This window comes from Lepisma saccharinum, chromosome 11, assembly GCF_977018435.1.
Source record: "Lepisma saccharinum chromosome 11, izLepSacc3.1, whole genome shotgun sequence".
In the NCBI taxonomy this organism is placed as follows: Eukaryota; Metazoa; Arthropoda; class Insecta; order Zygentoma; family Lepismatidae; genus Lepisma; species Lepisma saccharinum.
In genome coordinates, this window is record NC_139239.1 from 28,721,708 (window position 1) to 28,746,449 (window position 24,742).

Consider the following 24,742-nt stretch of genomic DNA (forward strand, 5'->3'; position numbering starts at 1 on the left):
AACTTTGATGGCAAATAATGTTAGTCAATGGTGCAGGCAGTTTGTTCCATTCCCTGATCCCTGTAACAATGATGGACTTGTTATATGTGGCGGTTTTATGTTTGGGGATTTTTAGATTGTGCTTGTTGCGGATATTATGTTCGGCTGATGTTCTATGAGAACAGATCTTATCGGATAAGTATTTTGGGGAGCCACTCTTAAGTATTTTGTGCATCAAGGTGAGTGTTAAGTATTTTCTTCTATTGTTAATGTTTAGCCAAGAAAGTTTCTTTAAATAGGGGGATACATGTTCCTTTCTGTTTAGGTTAAATATGAAACGTATACAACAATTCTGAATTTTTTGAAGTTTATAGTTTAAGCCCTGGGATATATTACTGTACACTGGAGCGCAATAGTCTAACGTGGATAGGACAAGTGATTGCATAAGACGATCTTTAACAATAGCGCCCAGAGCATGTTTTAAATGATACAAAGATTTAAGTTTCCCCATACAGTTTTTCACAATAAATTCGACTTGTGGCTCCCAATTTAAGTGTCCATCGAACACAATCCCCAAGTTTTTGCTTGTATCCACTTCGCATAGCGGTATACTGCCAAGAGTTGGAGGAGAAGGTGCGTTTTTGTGAAGTTTCTTAAGAGTACCATGAGTTCCTATGGTCATGAAGCAAGATTTTGTTGGATTTAATTGAAGGGAGTTCCTCCGTGACCAATTTGTTATAGCATCAAGGTCGAATTGAAGTTTGGTCATCGCATTATCGTAGTTTTCTGTATTACACTGAATATAGATTTGCGAATCGTCAGCATACTGATGGTAGTGGCAATATTGGACAGCGCGGTCGAAATCAGCTACGTAAATCATGTATAGTAGTGGACCCAATATACTTCCTTGAGGGACGCCTTGTTGAACAACTAACCATTTAGAGTATGTGACTTCCGGTTCCCGATATTTCACACGTTGTTTCCTGTTGCCGAGATATGATCGAAACCAATTTAACGCGTTTCCGGTAACGCCATAGTGATACAGTTTGGCCAATAACAATTCATGATTGATCGAGTCGAACGCTCTTGAATAGTCCAACAAGACTAAAAGTGTAACTTCATTTTCATCTATTCCTTTACTTACATTGTCTACGATATCTACCAGCGCAGTGCAAGTACTATGCATTTTTCTGAAACCAGATTGAAAGTGTGGTAGGAAACCTTGAATATGTGAAAGTATTTGTTCATAAATTACTTTTTCAAGTATTTTGGACATTGTGGATAGAATGCTAATAGGTCGTAGATCTTTTATTTCTGTGGGGTTGGATTTTTTAGGTATAGGTGTTACTTCGCATTTTTTCCACTCTTGAGGGAACCAACCTTTGGAAAGGGAAAGATTAATAATGTGCGTAAGAGCTTCTAAACAAAAGGGGATGCAATACTGTAAAATAGTTAGGTTTATGCCATCATAACCGCACGCTTTCGATTTCATTTTGTTAAAAATTTTACGTACTTGTTCGCTACTTACTGGGGTAAAAAAGAACGTGTCATTGTTGGGTTGCTCAAGATACGTGTTGGTTTCATCAATCACCGCTGCATTGTTATCTGAGGGTGCACTCGGCTTAACAAAGAACTCGTTTACCGCATTCGGCCGAAATGTATCTGGGGAGAGCGCATTACTCTTTTTATTTGGTAAAAGTCCCTGGCTTCTGAGGTTAGACCATAAATTTTTAGCATTTTTTACATTCATATTTACCGTTTCGTTATAGTGCTTAAATTTTGCGTTTCTGACTGCTTTTTTGGCTCTGTTTCTGAAGTATTTGTACGATAGGAGAGCGTCTGGGTCTCCTGTATTTACATATCTCAGATGAAAGAAGTCGCGCAACTTCCAGAATTCCCTTACTTGATTTGAAATCCAGGGGGCGGGAGGTTTGGTTACACGAATTTTTCGCTGGGGGGCGTGCTTATCTATTAATCTGGTAATGTTATCATTCAAGGCCTCCACCGCTGCATCTACGTCCTCGTTTCTTTCGATTTTGCACCATTCCACATTTTCCGCGTCTTTACGAAACTTGTCCAAGTCCATGGTTTTGAAATTTCTAATTTTGATAATTTTTTTAGGTTGCTTTGGTGTGTACAGGTCAAATATGGAGTATGTTATATGGTGATCTGTGATTCCAGGTAACTCGCTCTGCCCAATTTGCTTTACAATTAAATCTTGTGAACAAACGATTAAATCAATTAATGACTTTGACGTCGCTGTCACTCTGGTTGGCTTGGTAATTAATTGTTTCCCGTGAACTTCCTTGATTATACTCTGAAGGAGTCTAGTACTGCTTTCGCTTTTTCTTAACATGTTGATATTCCAGTCGCCTAACGCAATGAAGTAATCGTAATTTAAGTATAGGTGTTGGAGGATATCTGCTACGTGACTGATGTGAGTATAGCTGACATTTGGGGGTTTATATGCTACCATAAGTCCAATTTTTTTCCTATCGATAGTTAATTCGATTACAAGGTACTCTACGCCGATATCATTATTAACGAACCCGTCTAAAAGTTTCCATTTAAGCGATTTAGAAATGTATAAGCACACACCACCTCTAGATTTGTTTAATCTATCTTGTCGAACTAATGTGTAATTTTCGATGTCTACTATATTATTACTAATATTCGGTTTTAACCAGCTTTCTGTAATGGCTATCAGGTCAAAGTTTAAGTTCGATATCATTTCTTTAAATTCATCTATGGAGTTGAGTAAACCTTGAATATTTAGATGACATAATTTAAAGCCATTTTCAGATCTATTTACTTCAGCTTCGAGCTGTTCCTTTATATTGTAATTGCTGTGGCGGATATTAATGGGCGACTCATCAAAGTAACTGGAGTGAATTCTGATTGGGAGTGGCGTTTCTGCACCATTGACTACATTGGTAGGGTCATTTATATTTATCGTTTCCTCCACTGTTGGTCATGAAGTATATATTCTGTCCCAAGTGTGAATTGCATATTGGAATAACAATGAAAATGTGCATACGCATAAAAAAACAGGTGCTAGTTATCATAGTGACTTATTACTATAATCAAATTTTTAAAAATGGAAAAAAATAAATGAAAAATTTAAGAATAAAAAAGTAAAAATTAATATAAAAATGTGAATACTGACACAAAAAAAGAAAAATAAAAAAAATGAAAATATTTGTTGATTAACTAAAAATGGGAGAAATATAGATTTTTGAGTTTGCCGATATATTCTGGCGTGAGTTAGAATACAAGCTGAGGGTTGTTTACATTTATATAACAGTCTATTATGCGACAGGTTCATGCCCTCCTTTCGCCACCATTGAGGAATGCAGAGAGTATTGCAAGCTTTGTAAGGTTCGGCGCGGAATGTTCTCCTACATTCCCCTACCCTCTACTTTTGACTGGTCACCGTTGCCCGCAGGCCCGTAGCCAGGAATTCTTATTAGGGGGGGCAAAGTCAATCCTAGAGGGGGCAAATTTTTAATATATTGTGTTGCATTGGCAGATATAGTAGGGTACAGACGGGCACTTGTCCCCCTCCTCCAAAAGTGATATGTAACAGGATAGGGATGATATCTTGAAACTCCAATGAACAAAAAAAGTTCGAGCAACATCAAATAACAATATTTCGATAATGACTTTCCGGAATACCAAAGAATACAAAGCTAAAGTTTAACATAAATAGCGACTGTATCTACTTTATATTTACAGGTTGAAAAGGTTAATAGACGATTAATATGTACCAACAGTTTTGGGCTTCTCTGCAGAACTGATTAAGAAAGACCTTTATAAATCGTGCTTCATAATGTTTCCCTCTAGTTTCCAGTATGCAAGATTTTTACGCACAAAGGAATCTAACGAAAATCCAACACCACCATTGTGTTGTGTTATGCAAGAAAAATAGAATTAATTAAATAATAATGATTACATTACATCTACACTTTGATGAATTGTGTAAACATATGTAATACATTTTTTGTATTACAAGAGGTTAAGGTACGTATCTCCGAGCAGCTTGTTGTAATATAAGCAGAAAGGGTGTAAGTTTCGAATAAGTGGAGGTTTACGGATTTGAGCTGCTTGGCGGCAGTAGCATGCATGTAATACTGGAAAATTTCGCATACCATACGACATACTGTTCCCGCTGTTGTGACGTGATCACCACCTTTGTATGCACATTAGTCCCGCCATGTTGCTGAATTCGAAACTTACATCCCTTCTGCTTATATTACAACAAGTTGCTCGGAGATACGTACATTAACTTCTTGTGTATAAAGGTTTACTTTTCTGACAACTGAAACGGATCACCCGGTATTTTTCCAACATGTTCAATTTCATATTAGCTAATAATGGAAAACAAGCACACAAACTGTATTTTTGAAAGACAGAATATGTATGCATGACGAACTTATTTTTTTTTGTACATATGACACGTATAACTTTCATGTACAACATATATTTTACACATATGCAACATGGAGCGACGTAAAATAAGAAAATGCATATGCAACATGTTAACGCTAAATTGTGTACGTATTAAAAGTTTCTTTAATATATATATATATATATATATATATATATATATATATATATTAAATACATTACATGATCAATTCATACGCCAAATTGTCTCTCAAATCTGCGTGCTCCTTTTCCTCAAAAGAATTGTTCGTGCATTTAAGCAGCCACAATCTGAAGTATAAATTTGGCCTTACTTCTCTCTCTGGTGATTTAGAATGCATTACAGAGAAGAATCATATTGGATCGAAACGAGCAGGAAAATCTTTAGATCCAAATATTTGCAAACTGAAAACAATATTGATTTAATAGGGCGCAAATAATTTCACGGGGGTGCCATGGCATTCTCTTTAACATTTTTTTTTATCAATTATATCGTTTTGGCTCCCAGGGCTTTAGACTATAAGAATAGCAGAATCAATACTTGCGAGCGAAGCGAGCAAGAAAATTTTACGAAATGTAATTTTATTTGTATAAAATTTGAAAGCGAGGGGGCAATTGCCCCTCTGTGCCCCCTGCAACTGCCCTTGGCCGTCTGGAAGAAAAATTCAAGAAAAACTTGAAAACTAATTCCATCTTGAGCATCAATTTGTACTGCTATTCTTAGATTCTGCTAGTCATGTTTCTTTACTTCAATGTTTGCCCCCCCTAGATTGGACTTCCGACCAAAACTGGGGACGGATAATGCCCCCGCCCCCTGCGGTGGTTGCAGCACTGTTTGTGAGTGTTTTTTCATCAATTTCACGTCATCACTCATTGTCACGATTAGCTCGAAGTGGCAGAAAGGCAACGGTAAGTAACAAAAATCAAATATCCACTCCCTCTCTCTACCACATGAATCACTATTACCAATAGGCAGACTTCGGAAACTAAAGATTAAGCAGTTCAAACTTCATAGCAAACATCCAAAAAAAAACATCCAAACACATTAGGCACCTCATACAAGTCTTCTCAAAATATCACAACTGTTCTAGATACTAAAAATTACGAAATCATTTCCGGAAGTCTGAATCAGGAAGAGATTTTCTCCCCCTAATCCTAGTACGACATTATTCGGAATCCCACACACCTTAATAAATCACAAAGTCAATAAGTGTTTTTGCTATGTTGCTAGAGTAATAGAGGATATAATTGTAAAGATTAGTGAGTATTCCAGGTAGGAATATATTCTGTATTTTTCACAGGGGGGGCAAAGCAGGCTCTCAGGGGGGGCAGTTGCCCCCCCTCTAGCTACGGGCCTGGTTGCCCGTACGTCATTGATGGGGGAAGCAGTTCCAAAAATAAACACAACCACCGTTAGGAGGGGAGTGTGGCGGAACAGCGTTACTTTCTGCTGAACTTTGCGATGTCCTCCGGGTCACTAATCCTAACCACGTTTCCGTTGTGTAGAGCAAGTACATTCCCATCGGTTGTCCATACTCGTTCGAATATTTTACTAAGCCTTACCTTGTGAAAAAGGTCCAAATTTGTTTTTGTTAGGTTTTCAGTTATGAAAATACCTGTCCCTGTAGCCTTGAGGTTCTTCTTGTTCTTGTAGACCAAGTCTCTCTGGGCGTAGGTGACAAAGCGCGCAATGATCGGCCGGGGTTTGCCATCACGTCGCGGTGCTCCCAGTCGGTGAACACGATGAAACACATTTTGTGGCACTTTCACTTTCACCTGCTCATTGATGATTTTTGAAGCAATCACTTCACACTTTTCACCCTCACTTTCGTTGATGCCATGAAAAACAAGGTTCAGGCGACGGTCATATTGTTCCAGGGAATTCAGATCCTTTCGCACTTGCTTCACTTGCTTGTCTAGCTCAGAGATTTTCCTCTCGAGATCGTTTTTTACTTCTTGAATGGCATCCTCCACGGCAGATTTAATTGCAGTGGTCAGCGCTGGTTTAATTTCTTTCAACACCGCATCACTTGCAAATGCCAGGGCGATGCGTCTGTCCAGGTCTCCGAACTGTTGGTTGAGTTCCTTCGCTATGGCTGTCGAGATGGAGTTTTCAATCCGTTGCCACTCAGCTTTGCTGATTCCCATTTTTCGGGCAATACTGCTCTTAACAATTAAAAAAAATACGACAGAATAAGTACTTGTGCTGCAGTATCCCCTCCTCCGTGCAAGCTCGAGTTGGGTAGACGGACCCTCTTACATGCGGTTCACAGCGGGCGACTCAAGCGGAAAGAGAGAGCTATTCATGCACGTCCGAACTCCTTGAAGGCTAAACAACAAATGAGGCTGTAGTGATCTGAGAAGGCATTCAAAATTCAACCTCGTCCCCGTAGCCCAGTAACTGTAGTCTTGCAGGCAAACGAGGCTTTGGCGCTTGGACCCACAGACAGTATAATCCTCTGACATGAGAGGTCAATACTGTCCTGTGTTTGTCTTCACGTGTGCTGCCGAGTACCTCAGCTTGTAACCTACGTAGGTGTGGAGATTTTTTTATCTTCGGAGAAAATATTGTTTCAGTTGTTAATATGGAGTCTATGACCATGGGCGTAACTTGGGACCTAACTTTTTTTGGGGGGGCACAATCGAACTTGGGGCTAAACTGGGGGGGGGGGCACAATCAAACTTAGGACTTAACTTGGGGAGCAGAAGCAAACTTGGGACTTTTGAGGGTCAGAATAAACTTGGAACTTAGCTTTGGGGACATAATCAAACTTAGCACTTAACGTGGGGAGGGGCAGAACTAATAAGTTTTCCATTCCATAAAAATTGCGTCCTTTTTCTGAATAGCTTACATTTGCACAATCATAAAAAAATACACTTCAATACTTTGCTACTCAGGTTCAAAGCGGTTAACGAAAGTATCATTAACTTTTAAATTTAGTAGTCTGAAAATTTTGGGGAGGAAAGCGCCCCCCCTTGCCCTCGCCAGGTTGCGCCTATGTCTATGACAGTACTAGTTTTAGAAATTAAGTGAAGAAGTTGTTAACAGAAATGTTTCATTTTCTTGTTAGGGTCCTGTGTGACGATTTTCCTTTAGTTTTTTTATAGGGTGTCTACCAAATCTAAAATTCTTTTACTTTTTCATGACTTTTTCATGACCTTTCGTTTATCTTAACCTTTATTTATACGACCCCTACTTTAGCAGTTAAGGAAATAAATATTTATTTAATAAACAAAAACTAGAAAAGTGAAGTAAAATACACTAAATCAATCAGTCATTGTGATAGCAAAAATTCTTGACCACGAGTATAATTTCTTGACTTTTTATTGACTTCTTGACCTGCTTTGTTGATTTATTTACTTTTTCTTGACTTATAGACATCCTGTTTTAAAGTTCACTTTATGCACAGCTATGCTAATCGGGACTGGACCTACAGTTTAAAGTGGGATCCGAACCACTATGTGCTTCCACCGTGAATCGAATCCTCAACCCTTACCACCTGGCCAATGAATGTGTGGACCTTCACATGCCTCGATATGCCTTCATTGCATGTTGCAATGTGCTCGGAGTAGCTTTACCTTTTACAATTATTATTAATATTAATATTTCTAATCAGTTTTTTGACAATGGCCTGTATTCGGTCCAAGTTGCATATTGTTTCATTGAAAGAAGGTTCCTGGACCGAATTTAAATTGATCTAAAAAAAAGGTTCCTGGACCGTATTCAAATTGATCTGGAAAAAAGGTTACTGGGCCGAATTGAAATATGAAATTACAGATAAAAAGATTCTTTACGGTCCAGAACCCATTTACGCTTACTGATTTTCTCTCCTGGACCGGAATTGATTTTTTAAAAATTCCTGGACCTCTAACAACCCTACATCAGACGGGTACATAATACGCAATCGCAATTATCACGGCATTATAGCTGTACCAATCAACTCAGCTATTCAGTAATATCTTTTCCTTATCGAGTTGTATAAATTCGTTCTGCAGCTGTTGTAGCATGCACCTTTTGCATCGCAAGGACAAAGCGCTCACGATGGATTTCCAGCACCGGAAATTCCTAACTCCTCCTGAAACTGGTCCTCGCAACACCCACGCTACAACTCGTTGCAGTTTTCTTGCCCCAAGGCGTCCAGGAGGACCTTCTGGCTTTGGAACAATTGGACAAAAACGCTTCGGAAGAGAAAGACTGCAGCGGTGAAACCGCACGATGATATAAGCACAAATTCCGAGAGAAGTTTCTGCATCGGTAATAATGAAGAGATCCCTGAAGTGCACGCATGCATTAGAATGCTCGTGGTGCGAAGCGTCTACCGCCACCACTTTCACACTTGGAGAACTTACTTTTTTAGTTAATAACATGTTTCCTCTCTCATGCTTGCGTTTACAACATCCTTCAGAATAGCCTTTTCTCGCAAAATAGAAAGTAGCAACTGAGTTGGAGGAACAGTAGACTCGCTACATAATTTTCAACGCTGAATTGGACACCCTTATCCGTTACTTTGGTTCAATCTAAGACAATAACATCCTACATTTCTCATTGGTCATCTCTTTGGCGGTTCCAGGGGCAGATAATTTCGTAGTTGAAATCAAAGAGCGACACTGTTAGAAATTACTGTATATTTTACAATATTCTACCGTTAAAATTTAACAGCCAGCTTGTTAATATACAAAAACGGTATGCAACTGTTTTCTTCTTTTCCGTAGGGGCATTCATGTTATTAACTTTTCTGTGTTGTAGCTACAGAGCTACCACAAAAAAAAAATAACCTTCAACCACGCACCTTCTCCTCCATCCGTTCAACTCGGGCCAAAAGGAAGCCTGCTCCACTCTGACCCTCCCCTCCACGGTGGAGTACGATACATAGGAGTTATGGGGCCTCCCCCAGGGCGCAGTGGTAGCGTCATTGCCTTGTAATCGAGGGGTCCCGGGTTCGATACCCGGTGGAGGCACAAGTGGTTCGGATCCCACTTTAAATTGTAGGTCCAGTCCCGATTAGCCTTACTGTGCATAAAGTGGACTTAAAACAGCAACTCAAACATAGGAGTTATGGGTCTGTGCAGGTTTTTTCGTGTGTGGTTCCAGTATAGAATGAGGGGTAAAAACACACACACACACACGTACTGTCATGGACACTTCTGCGTTGTAACGATTCCATTGAAAGTTATTGAAATGTTTATAACCCAGAAGTGTCTGTGACTGTACGTTACATAGATAGGCCTATGGTAAAGCAATAAGAAAACAACTTGGAAAATTAATTTTGAACATTTCATCTCGCATGAAGATAGGTAATGATTATATTTTATTTGACTTTAGTTGTTTAGCGCCACTTTTGGCTAATCGGGAGGATGAGACTGGGTGATGATGTGATGAAAATGATGAAGGGACACTCACCAAGAACACCCATCCCCAGGCCGGGATTCGAATTCGTGGACCATGGCATCGTAGCGCGCTGTGATAACCACTCCATCACAGAGATCGGCAGATAAATTAGTTGTGTGCACCATAAATATATTTAGCAACTGGTCTATTAAAATTACTGTTCACCATGCAAGCCGTAAATACTGAAATATTTTGGTGGTAATTTTTTTACGATAGTTGGATGCCAGTGGAAAATTGTCTTAAATGTCTGTTGGTGAATGTCCGTTTTTTATATATATCATCGTGTAGCTTATGATCCTATTCCCTAAATTAATATATTCACACACACATCTTCTTCATTTTCGCTTCACGAAGCATAAGCAGCAAAAAATCATCTTTTACTCGCGCGCGAGTACCCATTGTTCTGCACATCGAGTAGAGCCAATTCATTCACGAAATGTCATCCTGAGAAGCGTGAAATTAGCTTTCCTTTCAACTCGCATCTCCGGATGTGAGCTGCTGTCGGCACTCGGTCGTGAAACGTGGTTTATTCATATTAGCATCAGCCCACCTCCAGCTTCATTCTTAATTTGCTCAATTCATCCTTTTGTTGGTTGTAATTGAATTAGAACAATCAAGGCTAGGAAACTGAACATATAATGTTTATGGTACAGTACCTAAATTTAAGATGAAGATGGTTGTTAAGTTATGTGTCTTGCTCTGACACTGATGTCTTCGACACAGATGAACTGCTTGTAGGAATATTGAGTCCGGGTCTGTGAACCTTGCCTCCAAACATGGTGTGATTAATTGAAGATGTCGATGAAAAATTAGACTATTTCTTTCGGACTACATATTGTTGGCTTTATATGCGCATTTGTGTAATATGTCCACTATTATTCGAAGTATTATAAAACAAACAATGACTGACTTACGTTCCTTTTTTTACCCTACCATGCTGTCCCACCATATTCTGGATGTGATATGAGCACAAATAACATGAGGATTTAACAACCTCTTACTATTTTCACATTGGAATAAGAATAATTTTGAATAGTTCATGTTAACGAGATACAAGTAAGAATTTTATGGCAATTAGCATATAACCAACATACCCTAACAGAAATATGCAGTTAATTGCAAAGAATAATATCAAATATTTTTAATGCGTAGTTATTAGCTTATTACTAGTTCTGAATTGTATCAATAATATATTAGTCTCTTCTGTGATTCCGACACAAGAATAAATATAGATCAGGAAGGATGTTCTACGTTCTGGAAGAAAACAATGTTAAGAAAGAGTATATTGATGTGTATTGTTTCTGGAACCCATAACACATTTAACACTGAACATACTTGGAAAGGGAAAAACATTAATGCTATTATTAATTGCAGGTTTATCCACTTGGGGGAAGAAAGTTGGACGGAAGTGGGAACAGCTGAGACGAAGTGATTCCTCCGAACTGTTGGCGGTTTCTCCTGGTAGGCGGAGGCACTGGTCACCTAACAAATCTGTCCCCGGCCGGCGTAGGATTTCCAGAGTAGAATCCCTCCGCAATTTGTTTTCTCGGACAAACTCCGAGAAGCAACAATCGTCTGCAGCGCCATCTTCTGGATCAGGATCTCCGACCGTGAAGAAAGTGGACAAGGAGACGAACACAGACCTCCCTCTGGAAGATGCAGCAGCACGAGTGAAGGAGGAGTGCCGAAAAGGATTGGCTGATCTGTACAGCTTAAATGCATATTTAGAGGCATCTACCGGTAAGCGTGGTCTTTCTAGAACTGATAGTGATGACATTGTGGAGTTCTTGCACCATTCCTCCTTGAGCCTCGGTTCTGACAGCAACGACTATGCAGGTGACAGTCCTGTGAAAACTCTCAGCTGCGATGACATCACCACCATAAATCACCCTTCACCTCCTTCTCCTCGTGAAATTGACCAGAACCATGCAAATGGTAAAAGAGGGCAGTTTACAGGCGGGTATAATAGGTCAAGATTGTCAGTTCTTCCCGAAGAGAATAGTGGTTTGTCTGGCCTTGGTAGATTGAGGAGGAGACTCAGCCAAGTAAATATCGGAAAACCAGAGAAGATGACATCAGCAAGTTGCGATGACTTGTTGGAAGATCATCATGGATCGTCAACCACCTTGGAAGAGTTCCGGAGAGAGCGTCTTTCAGGGTTACCACCTGGTGAGCTTGCTGAACGAAGAGCGCTCAGAGCAAACAGAAGCATATCCATATCTGGCTTACCAGTTCCAACAGGGATGGAAGATTTGTACAGGTTCCTCAATCTCTTCAAATCAGATGAAAGCGGTTACGAGAGCGATTCGACCAGAACAGGCTCAGACTCACCAAGAAGTTCCATCAAGTCTGGAAGAGAACTTCATCTGCTACCAAATGCCGAAACTCCACAGAGAAAGGATAGCTCGAACTCATCGTCCATTGCCGAGTGTGATCTTGTTACTTCCTCCAGTACTAGAGAAGAATTCCACAAAGAGGAGGAGGAAGACGACAAAGGAGCCGATGGTGATGAAGAGACAGAAAATACCAGTAGTGAAGGATCACCCTCTTTGACAGTGAGTGCAAGCAATAGTGATTTGGGTGCTAATCATAACAGTATAATTAGTGTTGAAAAAGGTTCTTCAAAATCTACCGATTCTCCAGAAAAAGTAACCCACGACAAGAAAGTAACAACAGTAACCAGTGAAGACATTGATGTTCTTGATGAAACTGAAGATGATAAGTTAACTTCAAGTCTAATAAGGCATCGCAATATACGAAACAAGAAACCAGCAAAGACGCTTCTGGGTCGACGTTTGTCTGCAAGTTTACAAACAATTAGTGTTAACAATGAAGTGGCTAATGGTGTACCCCCTGAATTTCTAGTGTGTGATAAGTGTAAAATAAGTGACAAGACAAAAGAATCAAGCAAATCCACATCTTTATGTGGGAATACTATAAATATCAACACTAAGACCAAAAATGAAAGTTCATCAATGCCCAAAGAACACAAACACTTATACCAAAGGTATTTACAAAATAAGCAATGTGACAAACAAAACATGACAGCCAAAACTAGATACTCTTCTGCTTCTACTGTTACTCCTATTATTACAACTGTTAACACTGCTACTACTAACACTATTTCTAACACAGCATCAAATAACATCTTGAATAAAGTTCATAATAATATTTCTTCTTCAAGTGATAAGTTAAATCAAGGTGGGATTCCTGTGGTGTTTACCAACAAAGAATTTAAACTACTACGCCTTACCAAAGACAAGAGTGGGGAGATGGGCATCTACATAAAGAAGAAAAATCCTAATGCCAAAACGACATGCTACGTCATCTCACACATTGAACCTGGAGGCCTTATGGACAGGTAGTACGATAAACTTCTAATTTAGAATATAGAATTGGGCATTTTTGCAGTCAATTTGGATCCTAGTAAGAAATAATATTGTGTAGGGGTAAAAACTTATTTTTGGGTGGAATGATAATGTTCTCCAAGATTGTTGACTCATATTTACTAACACAAATATGTATATAAAACTCTTATAGTCTCATACTGACAAAGAAACATTAAGATACAAAATGTTTAATTTTGATTTGAATTAAATAAATTTACCAAGTAATATTTCTCTAAAAATATCGTACCCCTGTCTGTCCATCTGAAAATATTAGCAATGCCAGAATAATTGTCAAACTACACACTTTGTTCATCTACTGATCTTTTATGTGAGAGAATTAGGTAAGCTCTTTAAGGAATGCACATTAACCTGAAAAAATATTCCTATTTGACCATCAGACTTGAATTTATCATTAATAAAATGGCATATTTAGTCATTATTTTATGATATGATTTTTTTTTATATTTTAAGAGTGTAAGGCACATCATTTACAAATGCATACTGTTTTTCATCAGTGTTGGAACCCCCCAACAGATTAAAGACTAGAACATTTCTTCTGATTAGGTAATATAATCAGGTTTTGTGGCATTACTTGAACTTGTGCCTTGGAATTGGAAATTAGTTTTACCAAATTTTCATTTCTGATAGTTGAAGTCTGAGATGGTGATTTATTTCTTACATAAATTAATGTAATTTCCAGAAATATTTGTTTCAATTCAGTTGTTATTGAGCGTACTTGTAGGACATGTTAAGCATATATTGAATAGTTTATCGTCATTTCCTAACAAAATCAAAATCAGTCCATAAAGAATAATGTAATTTTCTGGTCGGGACATACAATTTTGATTTCAAAATTCACGTAACATGTGAAGTCTTTAATTTACCACTGTTATATGAGCAAGAAATTACAATAGGCATCTAAATTTAAATTAAAAATTTCTTTAACAAAATATTAATACCTCATTAATGCAATTTGCATTATTACTTTTCTTCTTGATACTATTATGCTTTTGTCTCATGTAATTATCCTAATGAAAAGCACTGACTTTATGTGTGTTAATTTTACTGGCAGCAAATATTCACTTGGTAACTGAAAATTTTATTTTTCAGGGATGGCCGATTTAAAGTAGGTGATGAGATTGTTAATGTCAATGGGCGGCGGTTGCGTGGTATGACACTCCATGAAGCCAGGACAATATTAAGGAATGCACCAGATGAAGTGAACATTGTGGTTGCCCGAGAAACTGGAGAACCCACCAATTCAGAAAAATCAGATGATTCCAAACAGATAAAAACAGATTCAAAATCAACAACCAAAGAAACTACCAAAATAGCAGGAAATTTGAAAAAAGAAGAAAAGAGTCTTAAAGAACAGAGGAAAGACATATTACCAGGTGATATAAGTGACTATGACATACCTCAGGGTGACCAGACTGAAGGAAAGGTAACAGGTATGAGAAAGTTCTCTTGCCAACTTGACCAAGTTAGGAGGAATTCAAGCAGTGGACTTGGAAACGGTGGTCGAACAGGAACGCTGACGAGAAGACCAAAGTCGACTGCATCAATGTCATTGTTTACTATAGTTTTTGAGAAGGGAGTTGGAAAGAAATCACTAGGTTTCAGCGTAGTAGGTGGCAAAGATTCTCCAAAAGGAAGCATGGGTATATTTGTGAAGACTGTGTTCCATACTGGCCAAGCAGCTGAGGATGGCACATTACGAGAAGGTAAATTCAATCCATTCTTGTTTGTTTTGTGGAAGATATTTGAAAATTTAGAATTCCATGAATTATAAACATTTCAGATATAAGTTTCATTCATGTAGAGTTTTCATGATGTGCAAATAGGTTAAGGTTATATGATTATGCAAAATACATATACAAAATTATGCAAACACAAAATGTGGAAACTTGAACACAATTTAGGAATTTGAAGCCCATAAATTTAGATATATCTTTTGAAGAATAAGCCACGATTTTGATATTTTATATTTAGATACGTACAAAATATAAATTGTTCATTTCAGAGAATATTCTTTTGCACAGTTTTGCCTGTTAGTGGTCCCATGAATTCGCTTACGAATATGCCCAGCAGGAATTTTTCTATTGGTTTCAATAGCGATAATGAGTTTAAAAATGGAACGAATAGACTTACTGTAATGGATCAGAAATGTCAATGAAATGGAACCTAAACTAATCTCCATGGTGCTACTAGTTCTTTTCAAGTTGCTCCCAATTGCCTGCATGATGCAGAGTCATTATCAAAATTTTGGGGAGCCCCCACCAGGAATATAACCTCGAACTGCATGCATCAAAGTCAAAAGCACTAACCATTTGATTCACTTGAATTAAATATTTAAGCTGATACATAATCTATCTGAATTATCTCTCAGATATCACTTTAAATGATATGAATATTGGAACATGCTTAAAGTTCCAATGAACCCATGTTCCGCATATGTGTTGTGATGTAAGAGGATTATGCATGTGGTAATTTATTGTATTGTTTATTGAATTTATTTGTTCGCACAATCTATTTTAGATGCAACACCAATTGATTTGCACACAGTTTTACTGAGCATATAATGTTAATTGGACTTTATCCATTGTATAGTGCACCTATTCTAACACAAAGTTTCAAGTGAATACCTCTTTTCTCATCTTCAGTCAAAGAATTTATTTTTGCCAGTGATGGGGATTGAATGTAATTTTACTACAAATCCAATGCACTAACCAAGTACCCAATGGTGCCCCCCCCTCCTCTCCACACCCATACCCGAATTTCCATTTATGAAAATAGTTACTATTTCTATTTCAGTTTTGAAAATACAAATAATAATAATGGCACAACAGCCCTTAAGGATCAAGACCTACCTACCGACTGCCAGCCTCCTCTCACATGCCTCAGCAGAGGTGGGCAATCATCTAACCAGTTACGAGGTACCATGTGGTCAGGATGACGAACCCCCAATCGTTGTAGGTTTCCATGACGGGGTTACGCTACTCATTCTTAGCCCCCCAATTTAATCACAATGGTCGTTGGTCACAAGTCCCATACAGTGGCCAAAATCTCAGTACAAAAGTTGTTATCCTTCCTCCCAGGAGACTCGAACCACTACACGTTCTGTAGCCCAAGCCCAAAGCCTGCCGCCTTAGATCACACAGCCATGGCAAGGGACTTTGAAAATAGAAATAGCAACTTCAATTGAGCAAAAAATAATATTGAATTGCAGGGGCACTGTGGAGCAGTTGGTTAGGGCACTAGATTTGTAGTTAAAAGACAGGTGTGTCATAGGTGCAATCACAAACACCAACAAAAATAAATTTTTCACCTGAAGAGAAGAGAAAAGTTGGTCTTGAGACCTAGTATCAGAATAGATGTAAGTAGTAGCAGGGCCGGCGCTAACCATTTCGCCACCCTGGGCAACCGCGGCGAATGCCGCTCCCTTTTGCCCCCCCTCCCCCCCCCGTCATTAAGCAGCAACGGGAAATTGAAAATCAAAATCAAAGTAAAACATCAAACTATAAAATTATAAATAAAATAAATAATGTTACACTATTGAACAAACGGATGTCTCTAGAGTGCATTGCAAAACAATTGCACAGTTACACCAGAGCAATTGGTACAAATGCATACTTATTTTCAATTGCATTCAATTTGCCAGTTGGAGATTGCGATACAAAATTCCAGCATGTTTATCCCAATTATTTTCAGTGTCTTTATTGGGCATCTATTTTATTCCAATAGAGTTGACTGTAACACATTTCAATCTAATTTAATTGATTTAAACCAATAGGAAATCCAGCTGGGACTCGTTCATTATCATGAAGTCCACGACAAAATATGTAAGTTTTTAGAACTAAGAAATGCAAAACATCTTTTTGTAATAAAATGTAGAATTTAAATTTTATGAAATGGTATAAAAACTTAAATACTTCAGAATATGAAATAACAGTTTTTACAGAAAATCCATTAAACTTTGCAGTGTGTAAACTTAATGACAATTGTTGGAATGTGTAATCCACAGTGTGAAACTACTTTTTACAGTATTACTTGATAATGAAAACTCTTTTATCTCTATTATACAAAAAACATATATGTACACCAACAAGTTTGAAGCCATGTAGGGTCCAGTGGAAGGTATAAGTGCCTTCTAGTCCTATTATTAGCCCTTCTAGTTTTTACTTTTGTTGAGTAAGATGAAATGCACTCATCAGGAGTGTTGCCACTTTGTGACATTGTCTTAATCTACACTTCTGTATTTTGTATGTGTTTTTTTGTTATTTAACACCACTCTTCTGCTATTTTTTAGCTAATCACAATGATGATGATAAGTGATGATTAGATGAAACTGATGGAGGGAGACTCGTAAAGAAGACCTTGATTGGGACTTAAACCCAGGAACTTTGGTGGTGAGATTGAAAGTCGACCACTTAACGCAATTGAGCAAGCCTGATGGTTCTGCCCACACAGTGTCTACATGTGAACTTTTAAAACAATCCTAATAAATGAAAGGAAAGCAGTGGTGTGGCATGACTTTTTCAAAAGTGTTACCGGCTATCAGTATGACAATTATGCCTGCTAGACATTATCCACACTTTTCTCGGGTCAGTTTGACCACAGAGAAAATATAGGTTTGACGTTTGTGTGGTGAGCACTGAGCAGACGACAGAACTCCGCTCCTTTGTGGAAGGGAAGGCCAGCTGTACGTACTACTGTTGCCAACTTTGTATTTTGGAGCAAGGTTTGTCCAAATCACACCAAGGAACTATATTTTTGTCTATTACGTAACTGGTTTCAGTTGTAGTTCAATCCAGCCTTGGCTCTGCAGTCTACCTCTAGTTGCTTCACAGAAATAGTATTCCTATTTTAGGCGGGATTTAGCTCTTTTCTGCCAATCCGATGTGACGACACTGACTGATCCGGTAGGTACGAACGGCAACAGGGCCCCTTAACAGGCATATGAATAATACACCAAAGTCCTTCCCCGCTCTTTCCTTGCATTGGGGCCCTCTTCTCCCTTGTTGCCTCTTCAGGATAGCGAAACGGCCTCCCTCTTCGCTCCTGTCGGCTGCAGAAAAAATGTCCTAGGCAATATCTACTCGACGGCAACGGTGTTCATTAACGAATTTAACAATGTTGTGATTTTATTGAAACAACTTTTTAATTCAATACATTTTGCTGTTACCTGCAGTTACACCGGCTACATGCATGCCACGTCTCTGAAGGTAAGAAAGACTAAAATTGAAAGCAAAAATATTAACTGATTTAATATAAGTCTTCAGTTGACTCCCTCGGTCCCTCTCAGTTTATGAATGATTGCATATCTGCACTTTTGTTAAATCCTCTTACTTTGTAAGAAATGTCGAGTACCCAAATGGTGAGTAGGTGGCAACTACGGAAATGTGTGCCTTTCTCACATTTCACATGTAAAGGATAAAGCTCGTCAACTGTGGGTGTGAAGGATTGTGTTCTTCCCCCCTCACTTCCCAAATTGCCATTACATGTACCCATGTTTAACATTAGCAACAAAGACCCCTTCCAATGGATGGGTGGTAGAGAGGGCCTCTAATATCTGTCAACTAGGGAATCTAAGACAGAAGGTGTTGGACTATCTCTGATTGCCTAGGTGGCCAAAAATACAGTGCAAGAATTTTCTGGGATATGGAAAGTGTGTGCAATACACAGAGCAGACCAACAGATTTAAGCTAGACATTACTGTCTCGTCTAATAAGAACATAATAACAAGGCAGAATTATTTTCAATCTTTCGCTAGGAAGATATAGATACTTTTGGCATTCCAGAAGTAACAAATAGGCATTAATTGGAATGAAATGTACGTATTATTTCTCAGTACCGACATAGTCAAGCAGTGGTAAACACCATTTTTCAGAGAGGGGTAATGGAATTTTGAAGACATACCCACCTCCTTTATATGAAATTTACTACTATTCACGGGAATAGACACCTCAGTGGCAAGTGTGTTGGGTGCTTGACTCGCCAGTTGACAACCAACCATGCTACCCCCTGGCTACATAAAACATTTACCATTGTGGCCAAATAGAATGAAAAATTCCCTACCAAAGTAAATAAAGAATACTTATGATCACCTTGCAATGCAAAATAAAATTTATTCTTGCAGGTTGATAAGTCTTGCAAAGGGGTGGGTCAGCTGATGTTGAACATTTTTGTTGTGTGTGAAAAGATAATTAAGGTACCATACATACATGCATGCATGCATACATATTTGAAATTACAAGAAGTGGGTGTGTGTTCTGCACCTTCCACTGTCCTTCTTTTGAAGGGAGTGTTCGCCCCTGCCTTGATCACAGTGATACTAATGACATGAGCAATATATTCAAAATATATACTTCTTGATGTATTTTGGATGTTTCAGATCAAATTTCTATGTTGATGAGTTAATTACAATGATGAAAATAATTATTGAAACACATAGGAGGGCAAACACAAGGAAACATCAATACCTTTGCCTACATTTTAATCTAGGGCACCACACTTTACAATAATTCTTCTGTATTACTCCCTCTGTCCCATAATTATTGTCGGGTACCCCTTTGTTTGTTGTCTCATAATAATTGCCCGATATTCAAACTGTGACATTGGTATACAGAAGAAGAACATGAAATAAGGGAATGAGTCATACAACTTTATTACTCAAGGATCAGTACAAATTGTGCTTTCCATCTGGCTCTTCGTCTGTCATTTCTGTACTACCATTTTGGCATACTGGACTATAATTATGGGACAGAGGGAGTAATAAATATGTCATGGTTTGTCTTAATGGTATTAGAGTTTAAGAAAGACTTAGGAAGTATATTCGTGTAAAACCAGAAATATATTTAATAAACATTTCATGATTTTAGGTGACGAAATTATGGCTGTTAATGGAACACCTCTTCAAGGTCTAACTCATTCAGAATCTATTAACATCTTCAAGAACATCAAATCAGGAAAAGTGATGCTACATGTTGCTAGAAGGGATCCTATACAAAGGAGGTAAGCAGCCTTTCTTCTATAAATAGCAGACCATTGTAGTAACAACAATGAGTTTGTGCACAAGGTAATATAAGGACAAACATTTACCTTTCTTTAATTATTTTTGTAAACTTAAAGTTGTAGTCATTGTTTTAATAATTTCTTTACCAAAATCACAGTCACTGTCACCACAATTTCTAATTCGTGCAGTATTGGTCCTAAGATTTGCTTATCGTTTGTTCTTTCGTCTGGATTACTGTTGTCTAGAATTCCAACTTAATTTAAAAACATATTGTCTTGGTTGTGCTTTGGTAAATGAAATCAGTTACTTTTCTTTGTTGTAAGAACCACCACTAGAGTCAAAGGTAAATTAATGCAGTTTCTCACTTCAAATGTACAAATATCTATTGTTGAATTATGCTGTGACAGACAGCATGCCTGCCTTTAAGAGTGTGTGACACATGCCACATATGGCCTCATGCTTCCGAAATATGTATGTAAATGTTTATGGCTAAGAATGTTTATTGAATCGTTTTGAAACAAGGGCAAGAAGCAGTATCTGAACCACTATGTAACTCCATAGGGTATAAACATGAAACTTCTTAATTTCAAGGTAATAACATTACCAATATGTCATTAGGGAAACCAAAGCCAGCAATATATATTAATGGGTATATAATACTGATAGTGGTGTTGGTTTTAGTGTAGAATTTACAACAAATGGAAATTGTTTATATTTTCACTTTTCAAAATCTAAGGTCCTCGTGAATATAGTTAGCATGTGGTCTTGTGTTTCGTAATGGCAACTCTGACAGACAAATTGATGTCCAATGAGACAGAGTTCTTGATGGCATTGACAGATGTAGTTTTTACATCCCCCATCAACATACTAAGCTATGGGTATTGACTGAATTGAAAATAAAATAGAACATAATCATTTTCATACTAAGGTAACTAAATTATAAAATCTTCAACAGTGTCCATAATTAAGTTAAATTGATATTGGCCAGCTTTTGTTTTCTATCACTATATTTACCTGACTACTTTGATGTTATAAATTAATATTTTCCTCTAAATAATTAATGCTATCTTGCCAGTGATTAAAAAAATATCCGAATCCAGTAGAATTTATTTATCCAATTGAAAGTTATTAGAATATGAATCATGTTTTATTTTGTGTGACAATATCATTTCAACAAGCTGACCAATATAATTAATGATATGTTAATTTATGTAAAGTTAATACAAAAAATGTGGCAAATGTTTCCATACCAATGCTCTACCACTGAGCTACCAAGCAAACTTCTGACCTCCACATTATTTCCTTCTTTTTATACATATGTAACTGTTCACTTATGTACACCATTACATAAATGAATCTATGCTCAGTTTCTCCCAAAATTAAATATGATTCTTATTATAGTAATTTTTAGTTGGATAATTCAATTGCAGTGGTGCAAGATTTTTATCATAGATTATTTAGAGGAGAATATATTTTATATAACAAAAATATTAATTAACAAAGAAGCATTAATGGCTCTGTCACAGTAATTTATATCTTCTGGAATAGATGATACCATGGGCAATAACACTTGGGGAACTGCCCCCACAGAATATGGTTGACCCCTCTGACAAGAGATGTTACTTCCTTTCTTCTTTCTCATTTGAATCTCACATTTTATAACAATTAACTCATTTTGTTCAAATTAATTTTCCTCATTGGCAAATTCCATAGTATAATGCATATCTCTTCAAGTTTCTATGTATGAATCCTACAAGTTCTTACAGTGTTCAGTGGTAAGTTTTATTGCTGCATTGGTTTTCTCACTTTGATCAGTTCCATACACAACACTAGCTTCAAGTTACACACTTGCCATTTGTTATATTTATATTTTATTTCATGGCCTTGTAATTTTATTTAAATAGTTTGGTAACGAGTCTTTTAAATACTAATTTCAATTTAAAAAACAAAAAACAAAAAAAAACTGCTGCACAGTGGTCCTTCTACCAATAAAAAAAAACTGCTATAGAGGAGATCCAAACCAAGGACCCTTCATGTAGTAGTCAGGTGTCATATTCACTTTACCACACCATCCTTGATCAACTGCTTATGTGCTTCTATCCATTTATATTGTATTGAAACCATATTGTTCTATATTATCTGTTATTCATTTGAAGTATTTCAGACAGTAGGCATTTGCATATTAAGGGTAAGGTAATTGAATTTTGGGTACATAATTTTAAATTATACTTTCATTACCTAAATGCAAAGAAAATAATCTGTGAATGCGTTCGTACACATTGTACATGTATTTATTACTGTTTCCCAAAGTTTTTTTTTTAAAAAATGAAATAATATATTTGTGATATTTAAAGGAAATAATTATTTGTATGCAAATTTTGGGAATGAAAAGAAAAGGTTGCCTAATTTTGGATAGGGTTTCTAATTATAAAGTTCGGTTTTCAATACAAACAAAAATAGACTTACAAACTGATTTCAAATAAATATATATATAAAGGTATGATGACAAAGGTATATTAACAAATGAAAATTATATTAAAGAGGAAATAAAAAGTAGGCTTAATTCAGGAAATGCATGTTACTTCTCTCTTCATAAACTTTTGTCTTCTCGTTTAATATCTAAGAAACTGAAAGTTAAAATATACAAAACAGTAATTTTGCCTGTAGTATTATATGCATGTGAAACTTGGTCCCTTACATTGAAAGAGGAACATAAATTGAGAGTATTTGAAAATACGATCCTTAGGAAAATCTTTGGACCTAAAAGGGATGAGGAGACAGGTGAGTGGAGAAGGTTACATAATTTAGAACTACATAATTTGTATTCATGTCCAGATATTATTAGAATAATTAAATCAAGAAGACTTAGGTGGGCAGGCCATGTGGCACGAATGGGAGAGGAACGAGGAGTTTACAGGATTCTTGTTGGGAAACCTGATGGTAAGAGACCAGTAGGAAGGCCAAGACGAAGATGGAGGGACAACGTTGAGATGGACCTAAGGGAAATCGGTAGGGATGGAAAAGAGTATATAGAACTTGCTCAAAATAGGGAAACATGGAAGGCCTGTGTTGCTGCAGCCATGAACCTTCGGGTTTAAGAAGGCTAGAGAGTTAGTTAGTTAGTTAAAGGTATGATGTGTATATGCATATTGAAAAATATGAGATCAATTTTACTTCCTTCCTTCACTGACAGCATTCGCATTTGAAAGTCTTTGACCCATTTTCCTCTGTTCCTAAGCACTTCACACATCTTATCCAGTCGTCTTCAGATGTATCCTCTCGGTAGGGAACGGAACAATGATTTTACTCCTTGTCTGCACTATCTTCATCGTCTGCAGGGGTGCCCACAGGGGAACGTCATGGACATTTTTTGAGGGACATAATTTTATAACCTACCAATTCTACAAGTCTTCACACAAAAATGGTGGGGATAGTTTCGTTTGATTAACTTGATATTGATTTATAGTTATGGTTATTATGTAACAGTTTTTCTACCTACCTGTGGGTGATCGCTGCAATGGGGTTGAAATGAAACACCACCTCTTATGCCTTTAGAATCGGTTTGGAAGGTTAGGAAATGCTGTTCGCATTATAGTACATAGAAGGTTCGTCAAGCAGACAAACTGTTAAGAATAAGGTTCAATACACTAACAATGACGTGAGCCTGAGGAAATTATCAACAAGTTTGCTGCAGCGACTTTGCAACGTCAGTAGTTATTATCATTTATGTAAAATGTTATTTCAATCCATGTCAAAGTAATATACAACATACATGTTAATGTCTATATTGTAAACAAAGTAAACATATGTTGCTTAAATATTTCTGTATTATATTTTCCCGCAAATTTGGTCTGACCGAAATAATTTGAGTAAATAATTCGGCATGGGGGGAGGGGAATGTTCTACCTTTTTAGGGGAGTGCATCATAGACTTTTTGGGGGGAGTCCATCATAGGCCTTGGGGTGGATGGGCACCCCTGATCGTCTGTGGAAATGAGCTGGATAGATTCTTTGCCACCACTTCACTCATCCGAAGTTACACCCAAACAATGAATTGGCTACATTTTTCTCGATTTTTTTTTTGGAAACTTCTTGTTTCTCTTTGCTTTTTCTTCTGTAAAAATATTCCTCTTGCATTTGAATGCATTGGTGTTATTTCCTACTAGTTCCTTGTAGAAAGGAGATGAGATGATGTAATTACCAGTGATGATCAATTACTGCTGCTTTAGTATTATTTAACCCTGCCAGCTGGTATGCTAATATTTAGTCATCACATCTTCTTAGTCCACAGAAACGTTCGTCCATCAATCTGAAAGCTTCTCTTGTAGCTCACTACCAAGTGCACGTTTGTGGCCAATTGAAGATGTCAATCGCTAATTAACATTTTCACTCTTTACATAGTCCCGAAGGCTGCATATTGGGACTTGAAAGACCATAGATATGTTTGGAAATCCCATTTTTTTCTTCTTCACTGCTTGAATAGCTTTTATCATTGCTTCTGACAACCAGTTATTTTCTTTTCGATCAGGCATCTTGGCAATAAATA

At 37.4% G+C, this 24,742-nt stretch overlaps 1 protein-coding gene across 2 annotated transcripts in view; it reads left to right on the forward strand.

The window, feature by feature from the left end:
* LOC145994694 (uncharacterized) overlaps window positions 1-24,742 on the forward strand; it is a 117,207-nt gene that overhangs the window by 83,769 nt on the left and 8,696 nt on the right. For both annotated transcript variants that reach the window (XM_083130858.1, XM_083130856.1), the window contains exons 3-5: window positions 11,168-13,154; window positions 14,293-14,906; window positions 20,064-20,196. In XM_083130858.1, the coding sequence (XP_082986984.1) occupies window positions 11,168-13,154; window positions 14,293-14,906; window positions 20,064-20,196 (2,734 nt within the window). The remainder of the gene's footprint in view (window positions 1-11,167; window positions 13,155-14,292; window positions 14,907-20,063; window positions 20,197-24,742) is intronic.